Source organism: Choloepus didactylus, chromosome 7, assembly GCF_015220235.1.
Source record: "Choloepus didactylus isolate mChoDid1 chromosome 7, mChoDid1.pri, whole genome shotgun sequence".
Lineage (NCBI taxonomy): Eukaryota > Metazoa > Chordata > Mammalia > Pilosa > Megalonychidae > Choloepus > Choloepus didactylus.
The window spans coordinates 81,541,835-81,561,186 of NC_051313.1; the positions used below are offsets into that span (position 1 = coordinate 81,541,835).

General features: G+C 33.8%; 1 protein-coding gene across 46 annotated transcripts in view; it reads right to left on the reverse strand.

Moving 5' to 3' along the window:
• RIMS1 (regulating synaptic membrane exocytosis 1) overlaps window positions 1–19,352 on the reverse strand; it is a 567,640-nt gene that overhangs the window by 104,574 nt on the left and 443,714 nt on the right. For 36 of the 46 annotated variants that reach the window (XM_037842364.1, XM_037842314.1, XM_037842363.1 and 33 more), the window contains one exon: window positions 464–699. The exons of the other annotated variants lie outside the window; for them this stretch is intronic. In XM_037842364.1, the coding sequence (XP_037698292.1) occupies window positions 464–699 (236 nt within the window). The remainder of the gene's footprint in view (window positions 1–463; window positions 700–19,352) is intronic. 46 annotated transcript variants of the gene reach the window in all.

The following is a 19,352-nucleotide window of genomic DNA, read 5'->3' on the forward strand; positions in this document are numbered from 1 at the left end:
AACAATTACAGTTCAATTATTATTTTCATACAGTACCTTGAAGACCTTATTTCAAGTTTCACAACTGACCTTCTTTTCTATAAAAAATGTACACATAGCCTAAATCATAACTAGTTGAATTACGAAACATTTTGAAAAGGAGAATCCTGTTGCTTTTCTTGCACGTAAACGAATTTGGATTTCTAATACTTCTTTGCATTTCCTTGCATATTTGTAAACATGGCTTTAATTTTTTTTTAATTTACAAGAAAATATCTGAGCACTTTACAGATTAAAAATGATACCTGCACAGAAAAAAATAAACCCACATACTTCACATATTTTCAGAGAAAAAATAATAAACTTTCTTTGCAAAGAAGAACCAAACACACTCTAGGATCCCACTGCAAGTCAGAGTATGAAGATCAACTTTTGTCTCTCCAACAAGAAGTTGAGATGTTTAAGTTGAATTCACTTCACTCACCTGTTTGGCTAAGTTGAGAAGTGCTTCTACTCCTTCGCGACACTATGGCAACCACTTTGGCACTCAGACTGGATCTTCTTTTCTTTCCACCTGCTCCCACTGTACCCACAGCTGTGTCTGACTGGCTGCCGTCATTATGCTCCAGTGTGTACATCTCTCCACTCACACTGGTGCTCTTCGTAATGGCTCTTCCTGAAGTCCCAATCCGTCTGCCTTGCATTTTAGGGGTAAATGAACTATATTTACAAAGTAAAAACATATATGCATACATAAATTACAGGTCAGCATAATCAAACTGTAAGTCTAATTCATTTTGCAATAATCCAGGCAAATTTTGGTGGGAAACTGAGTTGAGTAGTAGGCTTGCAGCTACGAATATGTTAAGATCCCATCACCACCCCCAAATATTTACTAGATATCACTTAAAAAATACCATTTCAACACAGAGTAATATATAAATGTTTTAAAGGCAGCAAAAAGAAAAAGAACCAATACTATACATGGGAAGTAAATATTACTGACCACTTTTGTAAATAGTTATTACTTTCGGAGAAAAAAAATATTTAATTCAGTGACGAAAGTTCAGATACAGTTCTGAAGATAAAACTACTGTAAAACTGATAAACTCTCAATTTGCCACATAAAGTTTAAGAAATGAAAACAGCATTTGTTCTAATTTCTCTTGCAGTTCCAACTAACAGACATTTCTTTGCTACCTGAGGCTTAATGAGCCAGGAAAGACTGCTGAGGAGGAAAAAAGGGTTCTCAGATGAAGTTTTCCTTCCTTGACCCCGCATGCTCCATCGTTTCCAAATTACATCTCATTTTCCTCTTTCATTATTTTAAACTCCCATGCTCTATACAGAGACCTTCCTTTTTTCTTCATTTCTATCAAAACTTACATGTCCGTGTTCTCAGATGGTAATAGTTTATCTGAATAGATCACTGAATTTTTTTGCAGATGACTTCTTTTTTTTTTGAGAATTTTAGGCATTATGAAAATTCAGTGGAAAAAAATTGCTCTCTACTTTTCAAAGTATGTTGAGGAGAAGTAGGGCAGGCAGGTGGGGAGCCCAATGTTAAGATTTGTAGAATCTTAAAAATTATATTACATTGCATATGCAGCTATATCATCCATCTAAACTGGCCCTATTTGGTCCAAAAAAGAGATGGTGTGATACATCCAAAATAACTCTAATTCTGTGTCTCTTCACAATATTTGAAAAACTGATTTTCATATCCTTCATCACAGCTTTGGTTTTCTATTTCTTATTTTGACTTACAAAAATACATTAGCTAATATAACATCTTTAACACTTTTTATATAGTGATATTTAACGTGTATATCAGAATAAACCCTAATATAGTTAAAATGATAAAACAAAGTTTTGGGATTATGTAACATGTTTGTGGTCACATATATTATGAGTATTTCAGCTAAAAGAGAAATCGTCATGATATGAGTTCAGAAAAATAAGAAAGACAAAGATTATGGAGGGCTTATACATTAAGGAAAAGAGACAAGACTGTTCTGTCCTCAGGACCCATTTATAGATCATGAATGGAAAACTGAGACCTCCATTTGAAGGGAATAATTTGCAGTTTTAATACTTAACTGCAATAGTCAAATTCATCCACATCAAAATTTATATAATATTTTTATTCTCTCAATTCATTCTAATCAGCTTGTCATTATCTTATGTTTTCAAGCCATTTGCAAATTTGATAATATTGCCATGCATTTCATGCACTCTTTATCAAAACATTAATAAGAACAGTATTACATATGACTATTTCAAAACTGATTCATGGTATTTACAATCCTAACTACAGTGGACTTTCTTTCCTGATAAATACTATGGTGATTTTATTCTATGTCCTTACCAATTAATTAAAATGTATTACCTAAATCTGTTACCCATACTTAACTCTAATCCTACTCCCTACTTCTTCTTTTCTTTTTTTCTGCAGAATTCTATTGGAAGAAATGTAGAAATTTCAGGATTTGGTCAATTTCATAGTCATAATGTCCATCCTTCAACCAAACACCAACTACTGTGAAACAGTACCTTTTCATCTCCCATTAATCTCTTTAGCACACTCCCCACAGTGGTTACTGAAAATCTTTTTTGATAATTTTACTTGAAGCATGGACTAACATACCTTTTCTCTCCCCATTCTTTCCCTAAAAATGGAATTCTATTACAGCTCTCAAACTGTATTTTTAAAATCATTCCACAAAAATACTATTGTGAAAGTTTGGAAACTATTCATTATGTTACAGAGAAATTTAAAAGTATAGGAAAAGTATAGAAATATGTAAATGTATACAAGATAAACTAGGAAGATTTACGATATTTTTCATGGATGTTTAATTACAGAAGTGAGACATTTCTATAATATTGACCAATAAAAATTCTGAAAAAAATCAAGAGAAATCTGTATAATAAGTACCATATTGGGGTATGAATTAAGAAGTTACTTTACAAGGAACTAAATATAAGTGCTAAAACTATAAAACTCTTAGAAGAAAACACAGGGGAAAATCCTTATGATCTGGAATTCACAATGGATTGCTAGATATGACACCAAAAGCACAAACTACGAAACAAACAATTGATATATTTGATTTCATTAAAATTAAAAACTTTCACGCATCAAAAGAAATTATCAAGAAAATGAAAAAAAAAACAAAAACCTACAGAATGTGAGAGAATAGTTGCAAACCATATAGGATAAGGGCTTAATATCCAGAATATATAAAGAACTTTTATAATGCATCAAGAAAAAGACAATCCATTTAAAAATGGGCAAAGGAATTGAACAGACATTTCTCCAAAGAAGGTATACCAATGGTAAATACACACATGAAAAGATGCTCAACATCATTAACCATTAGGGAAATGCAAATCAAAACCATAATGAGGTTATCACTTCATATGCACAAGGATGGTTATTAAAAACAAAAACAAAAATGGAAAATAACAAATGCTGGGAAGGATGTGGAAAAATCAGAACTCTAGTACATTGTTGGTGGGAATGTAAAACAGTGACAGTGGAGTCACTATGGAAAGAAATACGGTGGTTCCTCAAAAAAGTAAGATATAGAATTATCATATGACCTGGCAACCCCACGTCTAAATCTACACCCAAAGAAAGTGAAAACAGACTCTCAAACAGATACTAATGTTAATAGGTTAATACTGTAACATGATACATTAATGTTCATAGGAGCATTATTCACAACAGCCAAAAGGTAGAAACCACCAAAGTGTCCATCAACAAATGAATGGATAAAAAATGTGGCACATACACACAACAGAATAGTTTTTAGCCATAAGAAATAATGAAATTATGAGATGTTGCAACAGTGAAGAATCTTGAAAACATGATGCTCAGTCAAACAAGCAAGGCATAAAAGTACAAACATTTATGATATCACTCATAAGAGATGACTATATATAGCAAATCCACAGACAGAAAGTAGATTAAAAGTTACCATGGATGGAGGAGGGGTAAAGGGAAGTGTGTGTTTGTAAAAATTAAAAACAAATTTTAAAAAAGTTAATTACAATTGCCTCTGTGAATAAATGATACACCTTTTCCTCAAAAATCAAATTTTCTTTTAGAAGTTTAAAAGCATTCTTATATGATCTGCGGATGTGTATAGCCAGAATACCATAAATCTAAAATACCATAATGTTCAGGGAAAACAGGTTAAGGCCTTTCCAATTCTTCTGCTTTCCTAAGAATTACTGGATTTGGGGTGGGTAGGTGGGCATTTAGGGGATTTTAATTGATCAGAAAGTCACTATTTTAGCACAAAGTTTAATCTGTCCCTAACTGTAATGATTCATAAACTATTAATTAATATTAATTTTTATATATGTTGTTTTATAAAACCTGGAAGATTTCCTTGGAAATCTGACTTTAAAAATTTACAGAACTTACTTAAAAACCCAAATTACAGTAGACATAGAGACAAAGATGTCATCCTTGCATATATGCCAAAAATTTACAATCAAATATGAAACATTGAATTCAATATATAAATTTTATAGCCATTTTGAAATATGTCACCTATATTTAAGCAATGAGTTGCCTTTAAAATTTTTATGAATTCAACATTAAAACTGAAATGAAAGCTGATGCCACAGTTTAATCAAATGTTATCTCAGAAAATAAAGTCTATGCAAAATTAACTTAATCCTTTATTTTAATTTTAATGCAAACTACAGTATTTCCTGCATTCCTCATGGCCAGATTATTTCTAAAGAAGTGGTTTATTTGTGTTTATTTGTTTCCCATATTCTTCATTTTAGCAATCTCTCATATTTATAGCTGTTAATACATCTTATGAGCCTCCTTGCAACCCTAATACAATCAATGTGAAAATTTAATTTTGAATTGTATCATTTATAACAAATTGGAACTGCAATGCAAGTTTATTCTTTTCACTGGCTGTCAACCTTATATAGATGCACCTCAAATCTTCCTGTGCATAATATGTCAATTACTTCCTTTTCAATCAAAATGCAAAAGTCCCCTTTAATTTTTTTCTCACATCATCATTTGTACGAGAAATGTGTAAAACTTTCTGTTAAAATACATCTTCAGTACTAATTGAAAATGCTTCCGTCTTTAAAATGCCTGGTTACCTTTTCCAAGTATAAATTTAGGACTGTTGACTGAATTGCCAGCATATTTATTCAAGAAGTTGTAATTTGCTATCATATACATGCTATATAGCTATTTCCAGAATATCCTTGTATCTCTATCCTAAAATAAAAAATACTTAACTTTAATAGCCTTAGAAACATTTCAACCATATAACATATGAATGCTAATCTGAAGTTTTCAAAATTGTTTGGCCCTTATATATTCCACTGGCTTGACAAACATGACTGTCCTGGACATGTTTTACTATTGCATGGTTTTGAATTTTTCTTTCTTATCCTTCACAGACCAGTAGATCTGTAAATGTCAAAAACACTAAGTAGTTGCCAGTGGCTAGGGATTGAGAGAAGGGAGAAGAGTGTGGCTACAAAGGGGTAGTAAGAGGCCTTGGGATGATGGAACAGTTCTGTATTTTGATTACAGTGTGCTTACAAAACCTACACATGTGATGAAATTGCAAAGACCTATTTACACTCAGACATACACACACACACACACACACACACACACAAATGATGCTTGTAAAACTGGTGAAATCTGAATGGTCTCTGTGGATTATACCCAATGTCCATTTTCTGGTTTTGACAATACACTACAGATATACAATATATTGCTATTGGGGTGCACGAGACCTGCATATAAATTTTTTTTTACAATTTCCTGTGAATCTATAATTACTTCAAATAAAACATTTAAACAAACCTCACTATGTCAATCCCACATTTTAAAAACTTTCAATGAAAGATTAAGGAACTATTACAGACAGGAGGAGACTAAGGAAATGTAACAACTAAATACAATGTGGGATCCTGGATAGGATCCTGGAATAGGAAAAGGGCATTAGTGAAAAAGTTTGGTGACTTTTTAATAAGATCTGGAATTTATTTAATAATATTGCACCAATGTTAATTTACTAGATTATCACACTATAGTTATGTAGGAGAAACAGGTTAAGGGAACTCTTTGCACTATTTTTGCAACTCTAAGTCTAAAATTGATTAAAAATAAAAAGTGAAAACAACAATAACACCACCACAAAAAAAATCTTCAGGTTATATAAGACTTATCTCCCAGCAATTTCCTTTCTACCCCAATATGCTACAGATACTTGAGTAAAAATACTCCTGGCTAAATATGCCTCACATTTCCTTCTTTCTTAGCCTTTTATTAGGCCTGCATCCCTGGCCCTTCCCTTGCCTGTCATTTACGTGTGCTTGAATTTTTAAGATGCACCTAAGGCTTTCTGCTCTATGAAGCTTTTCAGTCTCTCTAGCTGAAAGAGGTCATGACTGCTGTCTCTCAGTGCTTTGTTTTCTATTTTGTACTGGTTCTGTTAAGACTCTTACATCTCATTTAGCATGGATCTTCTGCATCATTGAGTAGAAAGTGAAAAAAGTGACCTCTCAGCACACAGACTGTGAAAAAACCCACCTTTAAAAATCAAACAAACCCACCTTTCTTCTTTGACACCTGACCCCCTTCCTCTAGCTACTGACTTTGCTGAAAACTCTCCTTGAGGAGACAGTGTATACATCCTCTCCTATTCTTTCCTAAACTGTTTTGAATCAGGCTTTGTCCCTACTACTTCACCCAAACTGTCTTCATCAAAGTCACCAATTACTCTACGTAGCAAATCCCAGTCACTTCTCAGTCTTTATCCTTTTGATCTCTCAATGTGTCAAGTATTTGACAAAGCATTTGATTCTCTTTGGTCTTGAACTCTTTTATTTTCACGGATTCTTTTACCATGTGCTTCACTGACAATACTTTTCCCCTATCTTTAATCACTAAATGATGGAGTTCTTTGGTGCCCAGCCCTTTTATATATATTCTTCCCTATGAGACTAACTCCCTAGATGTCTCATCTGGTCTCATGGCTTTAAACAGCACCTATATGCTGAAAATTCCAAATTTTTCTATACTTTTTCCTTACCCCTGACCTCCAGACACCTCATGTATTTAGCTATCCCTGAATATATATGTATGTTTATAAATACATGATTTTCTCTGATCATCTTTTGAACAAGCCTGTCATCCTGCTGGTTCTCTTGCTAATGAGTTAATTACAACTTTGGTATGTGCTATCTATTTTTTGTGATAATTATGTTCTATTTTTGAGAATTATGTTTTAATAGTTTTGGAGGCCCCACCAGAGATACCCAAATGGACTCAGCTGCTGCAGCCAATTAAACTGTATTGCCTGAGAGTAGAAACTCGCTCCTAAACTTCATCTCAAGTGGCAACAGAACATTACTTTCAGTGATTCTGTTTCTCTGTTTTCTTTTTTCTGCCTCTAGTTTTCTGTTTCCTTTGTTTTGTTCGTTTGTTTGTGGCTCTGGTTCTTGGCAAAATATGGCTCTGATTTTGCCTTGCTTGGGACTAAAAATTTATTCCTCAGCAGTGGCAGCAATGATAAGGAATCCTTCTCCTGATGAAATTTGTTGGAAGGTAGGCATCAGGGATATATTGAAAGTTTAGGTGACAGATGACGGAAAATCTGGTTAGTCTTTTTGAGTGGCTGTACTGCTCACACTGCTCAAGAAATGTCTTGTGCATTCATTCTTAAAGAAGAACAGCACTTTAAGGCCTGTACTTAAGTTTCTGTTGTTAATTTTGGACCTAGTTGAGTCATAAACAGACACTGCTTCTTTTCTTTGCATGTTTGAAAAAACAGTCTTTTCAACTGGTCATAAAAATCTTGTACTTTGTGTGCACTTTAGGAATACCTAGTCGAGACAGACAAATATTAGATACCATGGTATCTTAAATTTATCAGAATTTGTTTTGATTGACTTATACAGATTAACAAGTTTATATAATACTTGCATAAGGGAACAAAGGAATACTCAAAGAAAAAAGAAACTGAACTTTGAATAACCACTTGGATATGCTAGCCTTTAAAGAAGAATCCATTTTCAAGAAATTGCTAGCTGAGGAACATTTTTTATGTAAGAATCCGAATCCACACAAAGTGAATCCTTGGAGAAACTAAGCTGGTTTAATACTTTTAGCTTAAAAACAGCTTTATGAAAACCACAATGAGATACCACTTCACACCCACTAGGATGGCTATAATCAAAAAGACGAACAATAACAAGTGTGGGTGAGGATGTAGAGAAACTGGAACCCACATATATTGCTGGTCAGAATACAAAACGGTGCAACAACTTTGGAAAACAGTTTTGCAGATTCTTAAAAAGTTAAAATAGCGTTACCATATATCCCAGCAATTCCACTCATGGGTATATACCCAAGAGGTTGAAACATATGTCCTCACAAACACTTATACATAGCAGGATTATTAATAAAACCCAAAAGTGGCAAGAGCCCAAATGCCCATCAACTGATGAAAGGGGAAAAATGTGGTATAGACATACAATGGACTATTAGCAACCATAAAAAGGAATGAAGAATCAATGACGCTATAACATGAGGATGAACCTTGTAAACATTCTGCTAGGTGAAGGAGGCCAGACATGAAAGGCCATATATTGTATGATTCCGTGTATATGAAAGATCCAATAGGTAAATCCATAGAAACAGAAAGCAGATTAATGGTTGCCAGGGGTTTGGGTAGAAGAGACTAGGGAGAGACTGCTAACAGGTATGAGGTTTGCTTGGCAATGATTAAAATGTTCTAGAATTAGGTAGTGGTGATGGCTGCACAACTTTGTGCATAAAGCAAAAATCACTGATTTATATACTTTAAAAGGATGAATTTTATGGTATGTGAATTATATATTAATTTTAAAAAATGGCTTTATGTCTTTTCCCAGATTATGTGGTACATAATACAAGTACAAAATTTTATTTTACTTTTTAAGATTTGGGTTGGTTTTCTCATGGAGAGACTAGTTAATGTGAAATTCCTAAACTTTATATTACTGGCTTTACTTAATGGACAAGCTAATGTACCTTCTAATAATGCTTAAGATTATGAAAAATGAAACGTTGGGTAATAAGTAAAATGAATTATAATTGTGAAAAACTCTCATATCCTCAATCACTGAGTTGCTTGGAGTGTCAGTGTAAATAGAACTTTGAATTTATTAGTTAATTTTAAGACCTAGAATTCATATTAAATTTAATTAATAAAAAATCTTTTAATATCTCAACAATTTCTAAATAAGACAGAATATAACACACAACATATAAATACACATTTATGTACATAAAAATACTCCTTTTAATGCATTATAGAGTGGCTTTACCTTGGATCATGTTAAGCAAATGTCAAAAGGATACTGTGGATGGAGGTTTTTTGTTTTCTTTTAATGTGTGCTTATGAAACTTACTGGGCTGCTAGAATGCTTGTATATGACTGTTCTCAATATCTACCTCTGAGTTTTCTCTATAAAATAGAAACTAGTTAATTAGGTTAAAATTGTAATTAATATGGGTGGGTGATTCTAAACTAAAAAATCAGTGGCAAAGATATATGAATATATATTCAAGGCAATGGATGTGTTTTTATTTATCAAAGGAAAGGGGGGAAATCTTTCCATACAGTAAGATACCTGAAATATCAATGAAGAGACTCTAAGACAGAACTTGGATGGATATAATAAATTGCAAAAGTTTGAGGAACTGAACAATTTACCCTGATTTATTGTACCCGCAAATGGTTAAGTCTGAAGAACAAAAAAACATGTAAAAAGTTTCACTAACAGGCTCCATTTTCATGGAGCTATAGATAGGATAATTAAAAAAATAGTGAATCATTTACAGACAAATGTATCATTGCAAGATTAGAATTTGGCTTTCTCTTTGTTAAAATGACTAATTTGATCTTAGAATATGTGGTGAGAGCAAATTTTATTTAATCAGGAACAGCAAGCTAACCACTAAGGACCAGAAGTTGTACTTCATATACCTACAAAATCTGTGCAGTGCTAAAAACTGATTGGGTATTTATGCTCTGTTTTATAGGGTCCTAGACCTACAGGTAATAAGGAAGATTACTACATGAACTTAATAGAATTATTTTGGGGACCTCATAATTAAAGGTGGTACAAGTGAAGCCTGGCAGAGATATTGCTTTGGCTCCCATTGCAAATTATAAAAATATGATTTAGTGTGCTATAATCTGATGTAAAATGGCAAAGGTGGTAGGAGGAAGTTAAAGATGCCATCAATGTTAATATATACCCTTATTTCATGTAGTTTTAAGAAACAAAAATGCTAAACTATGACATTCCATCAATTCTAAAATACATCTCAATTCTTGAAATGGCAAGATACAAATGGGCATCTTAGAATCGGTGAAATTATGGTAATATACAATTGAGAAACTCATCTTCGAACAAGAATTTTAAAAAAGTGATAAAATTAAAACGTCATGAGCTCACTTTCCCTAAAATAGTCTAAAAAGACTTTGTATTACCTACAGATTCACAAATGATCAGGTAAGACAATTAAATCTGTACCTTTAATCACCAGATTTGGTTTATCATTTTACTGGTGGCTGGCACCAAATATTAAAATAGGATGAAAAGGTTTTCAGAAAGTGAAGATGCTTCTAGGGAAGCCATATAAGAGGCCATGTAAAGGTTCTCACTCTTAAACTAATGACAAACTGAGTTTTAAAATCATTACAATTAATTTACATATTCATTCCACCAGAAGAGCCTGAGGCCTACCATGACTCCATGGTATGTCTAAAAAGGGACAATATAAGACATATATGGTTCACAATATTGTTTACAAAAAATGTCATAAGTTAAATAATTCAAATTATTTGAGTCCTGTTTTGATCAGTGCACAAGTTATTAATCACAAGTGGTGAATACAAAAAGGAACTTGTCGATCAACATTAGGAGGCCATCCCCAGGCACCTATCGTATAATTTCCAGTAATCATAATACGAGCACTTTTGATTGATAACCAAGATGGCATCAAACACTTCCTAATGGTATCTGCTGGCCTATTTTGACATTAGGCCATCAGTTAGAGTTGAGGTATGCACTGAAGTCAGATCACCATGTTCAACTCCTCAAAACACTCCAGGCCTTTAGAAGTAATGGCCTCTGTGTAATTTTTATTGAATCTCCCTTACACACATATACACCCATGTGTGACTATAAGTAGTTTTCAGTATAGAAGTATCACATACATTTTGGTAGTTTATTCCTAGGTATTAGATTTATCCCTAGTATTTGATATTTCCAATTCTATTGCATTAATGGTATTTTATAAAATTCATTTCCTCAGTAGTTGTTGCTGGCACATAAAAATATACTTGATTTTTATATATTGACTTTGTATCCAGTGGTTTTGCTAAATACATCTACTAATTCCAAAAGTTTTTTTTGTAGATTCTTTGGGGTTTTTATATATATACAATCATCTCAACTGTGAATAATGACATCTTAAATTCTTCATTTCCAATATTTACAACTTTTAATTATTTTTCTTGCTATATTACACTAGCTAGGACTCTCTGAACAATGTTGAATAGAAGTTGTGAGAGTGGCTTCAATGAAAATGGGGGAAAGCGTTCAGTATTTTTAATCATAAATGTGCTGAATTTTATGAAATGCCTTTTTTCTGTATATGTTGAGATTATTATGAGTTCTTTATTTTATTCTATAACAATTGCATAGAGAGAATGTTAAACCAACATTGCATTTATGGAATAAAACTGTTTTGGTCATAAAGTATTTTATGTATCTATGGGTTCAATTAGCTGAAATTTTATTTGGGGTCTTTTGTCTATTTTAATGAGACATTTTGACCTGTAATTTTTCTGTCTTTTAATGTTGTTATTAGGCTTATCAAGAATAGGCTAGCCTCACAAAAAGACTGGAAATGTTCCCTCTTTTTAATTCTCTGGGAAAACTTGTATAAGACTGAGAATATTTACTCTATAAGTACTGGGAATAATTTACCAGTGAATCTACTTGGATCAGGAGTATTATTTGTGGGAAGATTTAAAACAACTATGAATTAATTTTTAAAGATATATAAAACTCTTCTGATATTTTATTTCTTTTTATTTCATTTTGGAAGTTGTTTTTCAAGGAATCTGTAGATTTCATCTAAGTCAGGAGCAGGCAAACTTATTTTGAAAAGGGCCAGACAGTAAATATTTTAGGCTTTGTGAATCATACTCTGTTTAACTACTCAACCCTGCTGTTGAGGGGTAGAAACAGCCATAGATAAATACTAAAAAATAGACATAGATGAGTGCCAGTAAGACTTTATTTAGCAAAATAGGCTGTGGGCCAGATTTGGTCTTTTGGCCGTAGTTTGCCAACACGGATCTGATTTGTAAAACTCACTGGCATAAAGCTGTGCATAATATCATTTTAATATCTTTATAATCTATATTGATATCCCTTTTTCATTCCTGATATTGGTAATCTGTAATAAGTCCATCTACTTTTGATGTAGTTAATGATATAGCTGGGGTTAAATCTATCACTTGCTATTCATTTTTTCTTAACTGTAAATTTTATTGAGATATATTCACATACCATATAATCCATCCAAAATTTGCAATTTGTTTTTAATCATCCTAGCTGTTCCTTTACTTCTTCTTTTTGCCTAACCTGATTAACTAGGTATTATTTTTATAATACCAATTTTTCTCCACTATAAGGTTCTGAGTTACATTCTTCTATTATCCTGTTAGCGACTTCCCAAAGATTAAAATATGCCCTGACTTATTAGAATCTTCCTTAAATTAGAAATTTACCACTTTCAGAATGACATGAGAATCTTACAATTTAACTATTTACTCCCCTCCCACCTTTTATGCAGGTATTTTATATATTTTATTTCTTCATTTATTTTAACTAATACAAGATATTATTATTATTATATTATTATTACTACTACTACTACTACTACTACTTCTTAGCCTTTCCAGTGTTCTTCATTCTTTCCTAAAGTTTAGTGTTTCCAACTGGGGACATTTTTCCTTCAACATGAAAAACTCCTTTTAGTATTTTTTGTAGTGCAGGTCTGGCAGTGATAAATTCTCTCAGTTGTTTCATTTGTGCACTTATTGACTAAAGGGTATTTCTGCTTGGTAATATGTACTGAGTATAAAAGTGTTGGTTGGAAAGTTTTTATTTTTTCCTTTTATCATTTTTTCTTTCAATATATTGCTTTTTGGCTTTCTTAATTTCTGTTGAAATTTCAGCCAAAGTCTTACTGTTGCCACCCTGAAGTTAGCATTTCTCTTTTTGGGCTTCTTAAGAAATTTCTGTCCTTAAGTATTCAGTAATTTGTTGATGATATTTCTAGATTTTTTGCTCCTCGTATATCCTGCTTTGGGTTTGTAAAGGTTCTTGAATTTGTGATTTGACGCCTTTTACCAGTTTTGGAAAATTCTAGCTAATATCTTAGTATTCAAATATTGCTTCTGCTATTTCCTCTAAATGCATGTACATTAGACCTTTTCAGCATGTCCCATGGTTCTTATGCTGTCTTCTAATTACCATCCTTTGTTTTCCTCTGTGCATAGATTTATATATTTCCTACTGACAAGCTCATAAATCCTCTGTTCTGCTATGGCTAACCTACCATTAAAATCGTTATATTTTTCTTTTCAGCTCTCTAATTAGTATTTAGCTTTTTTAAAAAGGATTCCAGTCTGCTGAAAATCTCCCTCCTCCTTTATTTTCTTGAACACATTAATCATGGATGTTTTAGTTACTTTTTGATACAATTCTATTGTTAAATTTCAGCCAATTGGTCCGTTTATTCTTTCAGCATGCCTCATAAATTTTAATAAATGCCAGATATTGTGGATGAAAAACCAGAGGATCTGGGTAATATTATTTTCTTCCAAAGAGGATAGAACTTTCTTTTGGTTGGCACATAGAATTCATCTTGATCCTGTTCAGAGCTGGTTTTAAATCTTTATTACTCATAGAATGTAACTCTTATTCCTAGAGTATGGCCCTTCTTGGATCTGTACAGGAAACCAAAGGCATTGAACAAGTCCCTCTAATTTTGTGGGATTTGAAGTCCAATCTATATTTCCCCCCCACTGGACAGCTGCTGAAACCTCTGCTAGCTTCTTCAGCCTTCTGGCTGCTGCTCTTTGGTTTTCTGGAATCTTTCCCTGTGTATGTACAGCTTAGTAGTCAACCAACTACTTTAGGGGAATCTGTAGCAGATTTTGGATCCTCCCTTCTCTGTGGGACACTGTCTTTCAATTTCCAAAGTTCAGGAACTTCCCTGTCTTCTCAACCCAATAAGACCACTGCTTTCTGCATGGGCTCTATTTCTCTGTTCACTGTGAATTAGAAAGTATCTTCAGAGTAAATAGATAAATTTGGCATTTGCATCATGTATTTCCCTTCTTTCAAGGATTGGAGTCCCTCAAATTTCTGCCTGCTTTGGTGCTCTCAAGTGCCTTCAAACAGTTCATTGTTCGTGTGTTTGCTTCTTTAGCTTTTCTAGTTGTTATAGGTTGGATAGTTGTTAACCTGATACAAGCTCTTCTGTTAAGCCTGGAACTACAATGCATATGTTATCTTACTGCTTATTTTTGAATAAGGGTAGAATTAATCAGATCAGTTATGTTGTCATCAAAAGCTCTCTATGGATAATGAAGACTTAAGAGTTATAATTTTCTTATACCAGTTTATTTCTTTGTAAACTATACTGAATATTTTCTGCTACACTGATACCTATACATACTACCCTGAAGCCTTCTGTCACAGGCCTGTGAGGCTTCTCTGAGTCAATGTCATCTGTTTTTCTGAGGTATAAAACAGTGTTTCAGTGTGTTCCAGGACTAAAACTTTCCTTTTTCTTGCAAATTCTAGATGGGAAAGTTTTTTTTCTTTTCTTTTTTTTTTTAAATGGCTGTTCCACTCATTACAGAAAGCCCTACATTCTGAAAGTGTCACCATCTACTCTTGGCATTTTCCCTTCTTTTGGTCCAGGTTTCACTGAATTTCAAAGCCATTTTCTATAGTTTATGATTTAGGGATATGGTAGATTCCTGATATGATGGTAGGTGAAGTTTTATCTCTTTCTTACAAAAGTTAGGTTGTTTTGAGTTGGCAATTAAGAGAAGTAAAAACACATCTATTCTTGAGATCATGAGGTCTACTTGGAAGGAAAAATTCTAAAGGACTGGGTGACTCATTCAAACATGCATTTTTAATGGAAGTGGGGCAAAAGTTGGTTCTTGGGGGAGCAAAATAATCTTAGCTATTACAATGTCTGGTGGCCTCCCAAAGAGCTACCTTACATAAACAGATATAAACTGTTTCTGTGGCATTTGAATTTCGTGTGTGGAGGGCATTAGCAAACATCAACAACAAAAACATCTAAAAGGCTCCTGGGGAGGGGTGATAATTTTAAAAAAAGACTGAGAAACACTACATAAGAAGGATGATCTAAGGATAGTTAAAATTAGGGTGGATTGTTTTTCCTTGAGAACTCAGTAGATAATGCTGTGGATAGAATATAATCTGTTCAAATCTGAAACAAGCCAAAATATTTTTATATTTGTTCTAAGAAATGTTTAAGGGACCTTGATGACTACAAGTAGCCAGTGAAAGATATATATCCTCATGTATTTACATTCTACCTATTATAAATCAATTACATATATCCAAACATATACAATGGTCAACAAAATCTTGTGTACAATACTCACTGAACACCAAAACATAAGAAAATCCACTTTTATATTATGTATGAACCATGAAACTGTATAAGTGAAACACAAATGATAAAGTCATATAATTGAAGAGGAACACACATGATTTCTTAATATTTCTGTTTTTCAGTTTACAATGGAACAATGAAGACAAGTGATTACTTTGGATGATTTATATAACTTAGAGAATACATCCATTAATTATTGGGAATTAGCATTTATGATCTGAAGATTCTTCTAGATTTATGTTTTCTTAATTCACTATGCTGGATACGGTAGTATGTATTCAGCAAGTATTAATTAATCCATACTTGGTTATCATGTCTACACCTATAAGATGGCCCATCTGGTATCAAGGTAATCATATTAGAAATGAGCAAAGAAACATCTCTCTAAATGATGATTTTCTACATAAATAAAAACCTGTGCTTACAAAAACTACTTGATGGAGAAAAACATAACAGAAAGTAACCAAATATACTTTGGTGGTTGTACTTGTGTGTTATGTAATTTAAAGTTCCATTTTCTCAGGGAAATGCCTGAAAAAAATGGTGAAGTGAAATACTTTATAGTTTTTACCATATTGTTTTGAAGTTAAAAATTCCAAGGATGCTATAAGATCTGTTAACTTTGTAAGCAGACACAATGAATCTGGAAAAAAAATACATTCCTTTGGACAATCTGTGTGCATGCTATGTAAAACTAAAATGCTATAAAGCAATATAATTTCATTTATCTAATATATCAAGTGTATAATTAATAAACAAAACATGCAATAGGAAAACAGACCAACTAAACCCAACATAGACCAAACAGTCTGCAGCCTTCTTTTTCTTTGGAATTAAGAGCTTTTTGTTAGTATACTAACTGAAGACACCCTATATATTATACAAACACTTACCAAAATATGGTACTATCTGAATATCAAAAGTAGTTAATAGCTAAACATTAGTACCAGATCTCATATTTTAATTTTTTCTTACACAGTAAAGCAGTAACAGAATTCATTGTGTCACATATTTTGGTTTAAAATATGCTTTTAAAGCAGCAGTACTTCACTTTTTAAAAAAAAATAAAATATTTTACACATCTTCAATATAAAAAATAAACACTAGTAGAACTGGTCTTGTTGAAGAGTTAAGACCCTGGAGTCCTGTACTCCTTATTGCTTAGTTTCTTCCTGTTCCAAATATTTAAGAGACTATGAAGCAACTCTGGGAGACAGTAAGGTTCATTCAGAACACCAACACTCCATGGGCACAACTTTGAAAACCTCTACCTTAATAAAACTGAAATGCTCAAGATTCAAAGCCAACACTTACATTCATTCAGCTCACCAAAATCACAATTAACTGGAAAATTTAAATATTAATAATCAAAATTCACATTCTGAAAGGTGTGCCATAACATGATAGTCATCTGTCCTTTAAAATATATATAATTGACTTTTAAAAGTACAAAGTAACTGTGCCAGTTTGAATGTATTACGTCTCCCCAAACGCCATTGTCTTTGATGTAATCTTGTGTGGGCAGACATTATCAGTGTTGATTAGACTGTAATTCTTTGAGTGTTTCTGTGGTGATGGGCCCTACCCACTGTGGGTGATGACTCCGATTGGATAATTTCCATGGAGGTGTTGGACCCGCCCGTTCAGGGTGGGTCTAAGTTGAGTCACCGGAGCTATATAAATGAGCTGACGAACGGGGGGAACTCAGTACAGTTGTGAGTGACATTTTGAAGACGAACTACAACCAAGAGGGACACTTTGAAGAAAGCACAGGAGCTGCAGATGAGAGACAGTTTGAAGATGGCCGTTGAAAGCAGACTCTTGCTCTGGAGAAGCTGAGAGAGGACAAATATCTCAAGTGAAACTAAGAGTGACATTTTTGAGGAACTGTAGCCTAGAGAAGAACATCCTGGGAGAAAGCCATGTTGAAAACAGAACTTTGGAGCAGACACCAGCCACGTGCCTTCCCAGCTAACAGGTTTTCCAGACGCCATTGGCCATCCTCCAGTGAAGGTACTCAATTGCTGATGTGTTACCTTGGACACTTTATGGCCTTAAGACTGTACTGTGTAACCAAATAAACCCCCTTTATAAAAGCCAGTCCATTTCTGGTGTTTTGCATTCCGGCAGCCTTAGCAAACTAGAACAGTAACTCATCTAATACTTCTTATCATGCATGCGGTAACAGAGATATAATTACATAGCACAATACTATTTACTACTTCACAGAATCTGGTACATGCTATTTCATTTTATTCTCACACAGGCTTGTAAGGTGGTATTCGCATGTCTGAGTCTCATCTTTCAGATGAATGCATACTTATTATTATCACATATATTAAGAACTACTTACAACCACAGAGCTAGGGATCATGTCTGTTTTGTTTTGTGCCATATACCTGGCACCAAGTATATACAATCTGCACATAATACGCATCTAATAAATGAGTGAATGAATAAATGACTAAAAAGAAAAACAGATGGAATTCCACAAAGTTGGAAACTTGCTGAATATCTGAGACTGATTAGTAATAGTACATACCTATATTTCTTCCTTCCTTTCTTTTCTTTCTTTCTTCCCCTCCCTCCCTCCTTCCCTCCCTCTCTCTCTCTCCCGCTTTCTCTCTTTCTTTCACCTAACTATATTAACTAAATTTTCTGTTATTTATGTACTACTGCAGGATAAGTGTCTGTGCTAATCATATTATCTCTCCCTTCTTTACAATCTCCTACATCCCTCAATTTCCATAATTTGCTCTTGCTATTTCCATTAATGTCTTTCTTTATTAGCTGAGATTCAGGCCTGGTTATTTTCTGCTTCTAGAAATTGGACCTATATTAGCTAAAATTAAGATATAAATAACTGTAAATGAAATAAACTTGATAGAAGAACTAAGTAATTTTGAATACTTGACAGTGTTTTAAAAATAAGGATGAGAGGAGAACCTAAGATGGCAGCTAGGTGAGACAGGGCAAAAAAACACCTCCATGAAAAATACCAGATAAAAGCCAGAAAGTGACCCAGAACACCAGTTCGAGCAATGCACCAGCCGGAAAAGGTCTGCTAAATACACAGGGACTGTGCATTTGGTGAAACCAGGAGTCTGCATTCTGAAACGAGTGAGCGAGCTGGCCGAAAGTCTGGCGGCCGAGCTGCAGTGTGGGTTGGCATTTGGAGATGGACTAGTTCTTTAAAAAACAAACAAACCCAGGAGCAGCTGCAGATACAGTGGTGAGAAGCGTGCAGTGAAGTGCGGCAGGAACGGGCTGTGCCAATGCCTCAATATCTGGTGTGCAAGATAGCCCTTCCCACACCTGCTGCTAATTGTCTTGGAGCCAGGAGGGCAGAGAGGAGCCAAAAGGAGAAAGAAACCATGCCCCTTGCAGCTATCTTCCGGTGGGCTGGGGATGCTCCTGTTTGTGGCCAGAGTCACAGCCCACAGCCACGCCAAGGGTCCCAGTGTGACAGGGAGTGTTTCCTGCAGCACCGCACACATGCCACAATATCAGCCATGGACAGTGGCCTTTAGTGCACCCACAGCTAATTGTCCCAGAGCTAGGAAGGTGGAGCTATGCA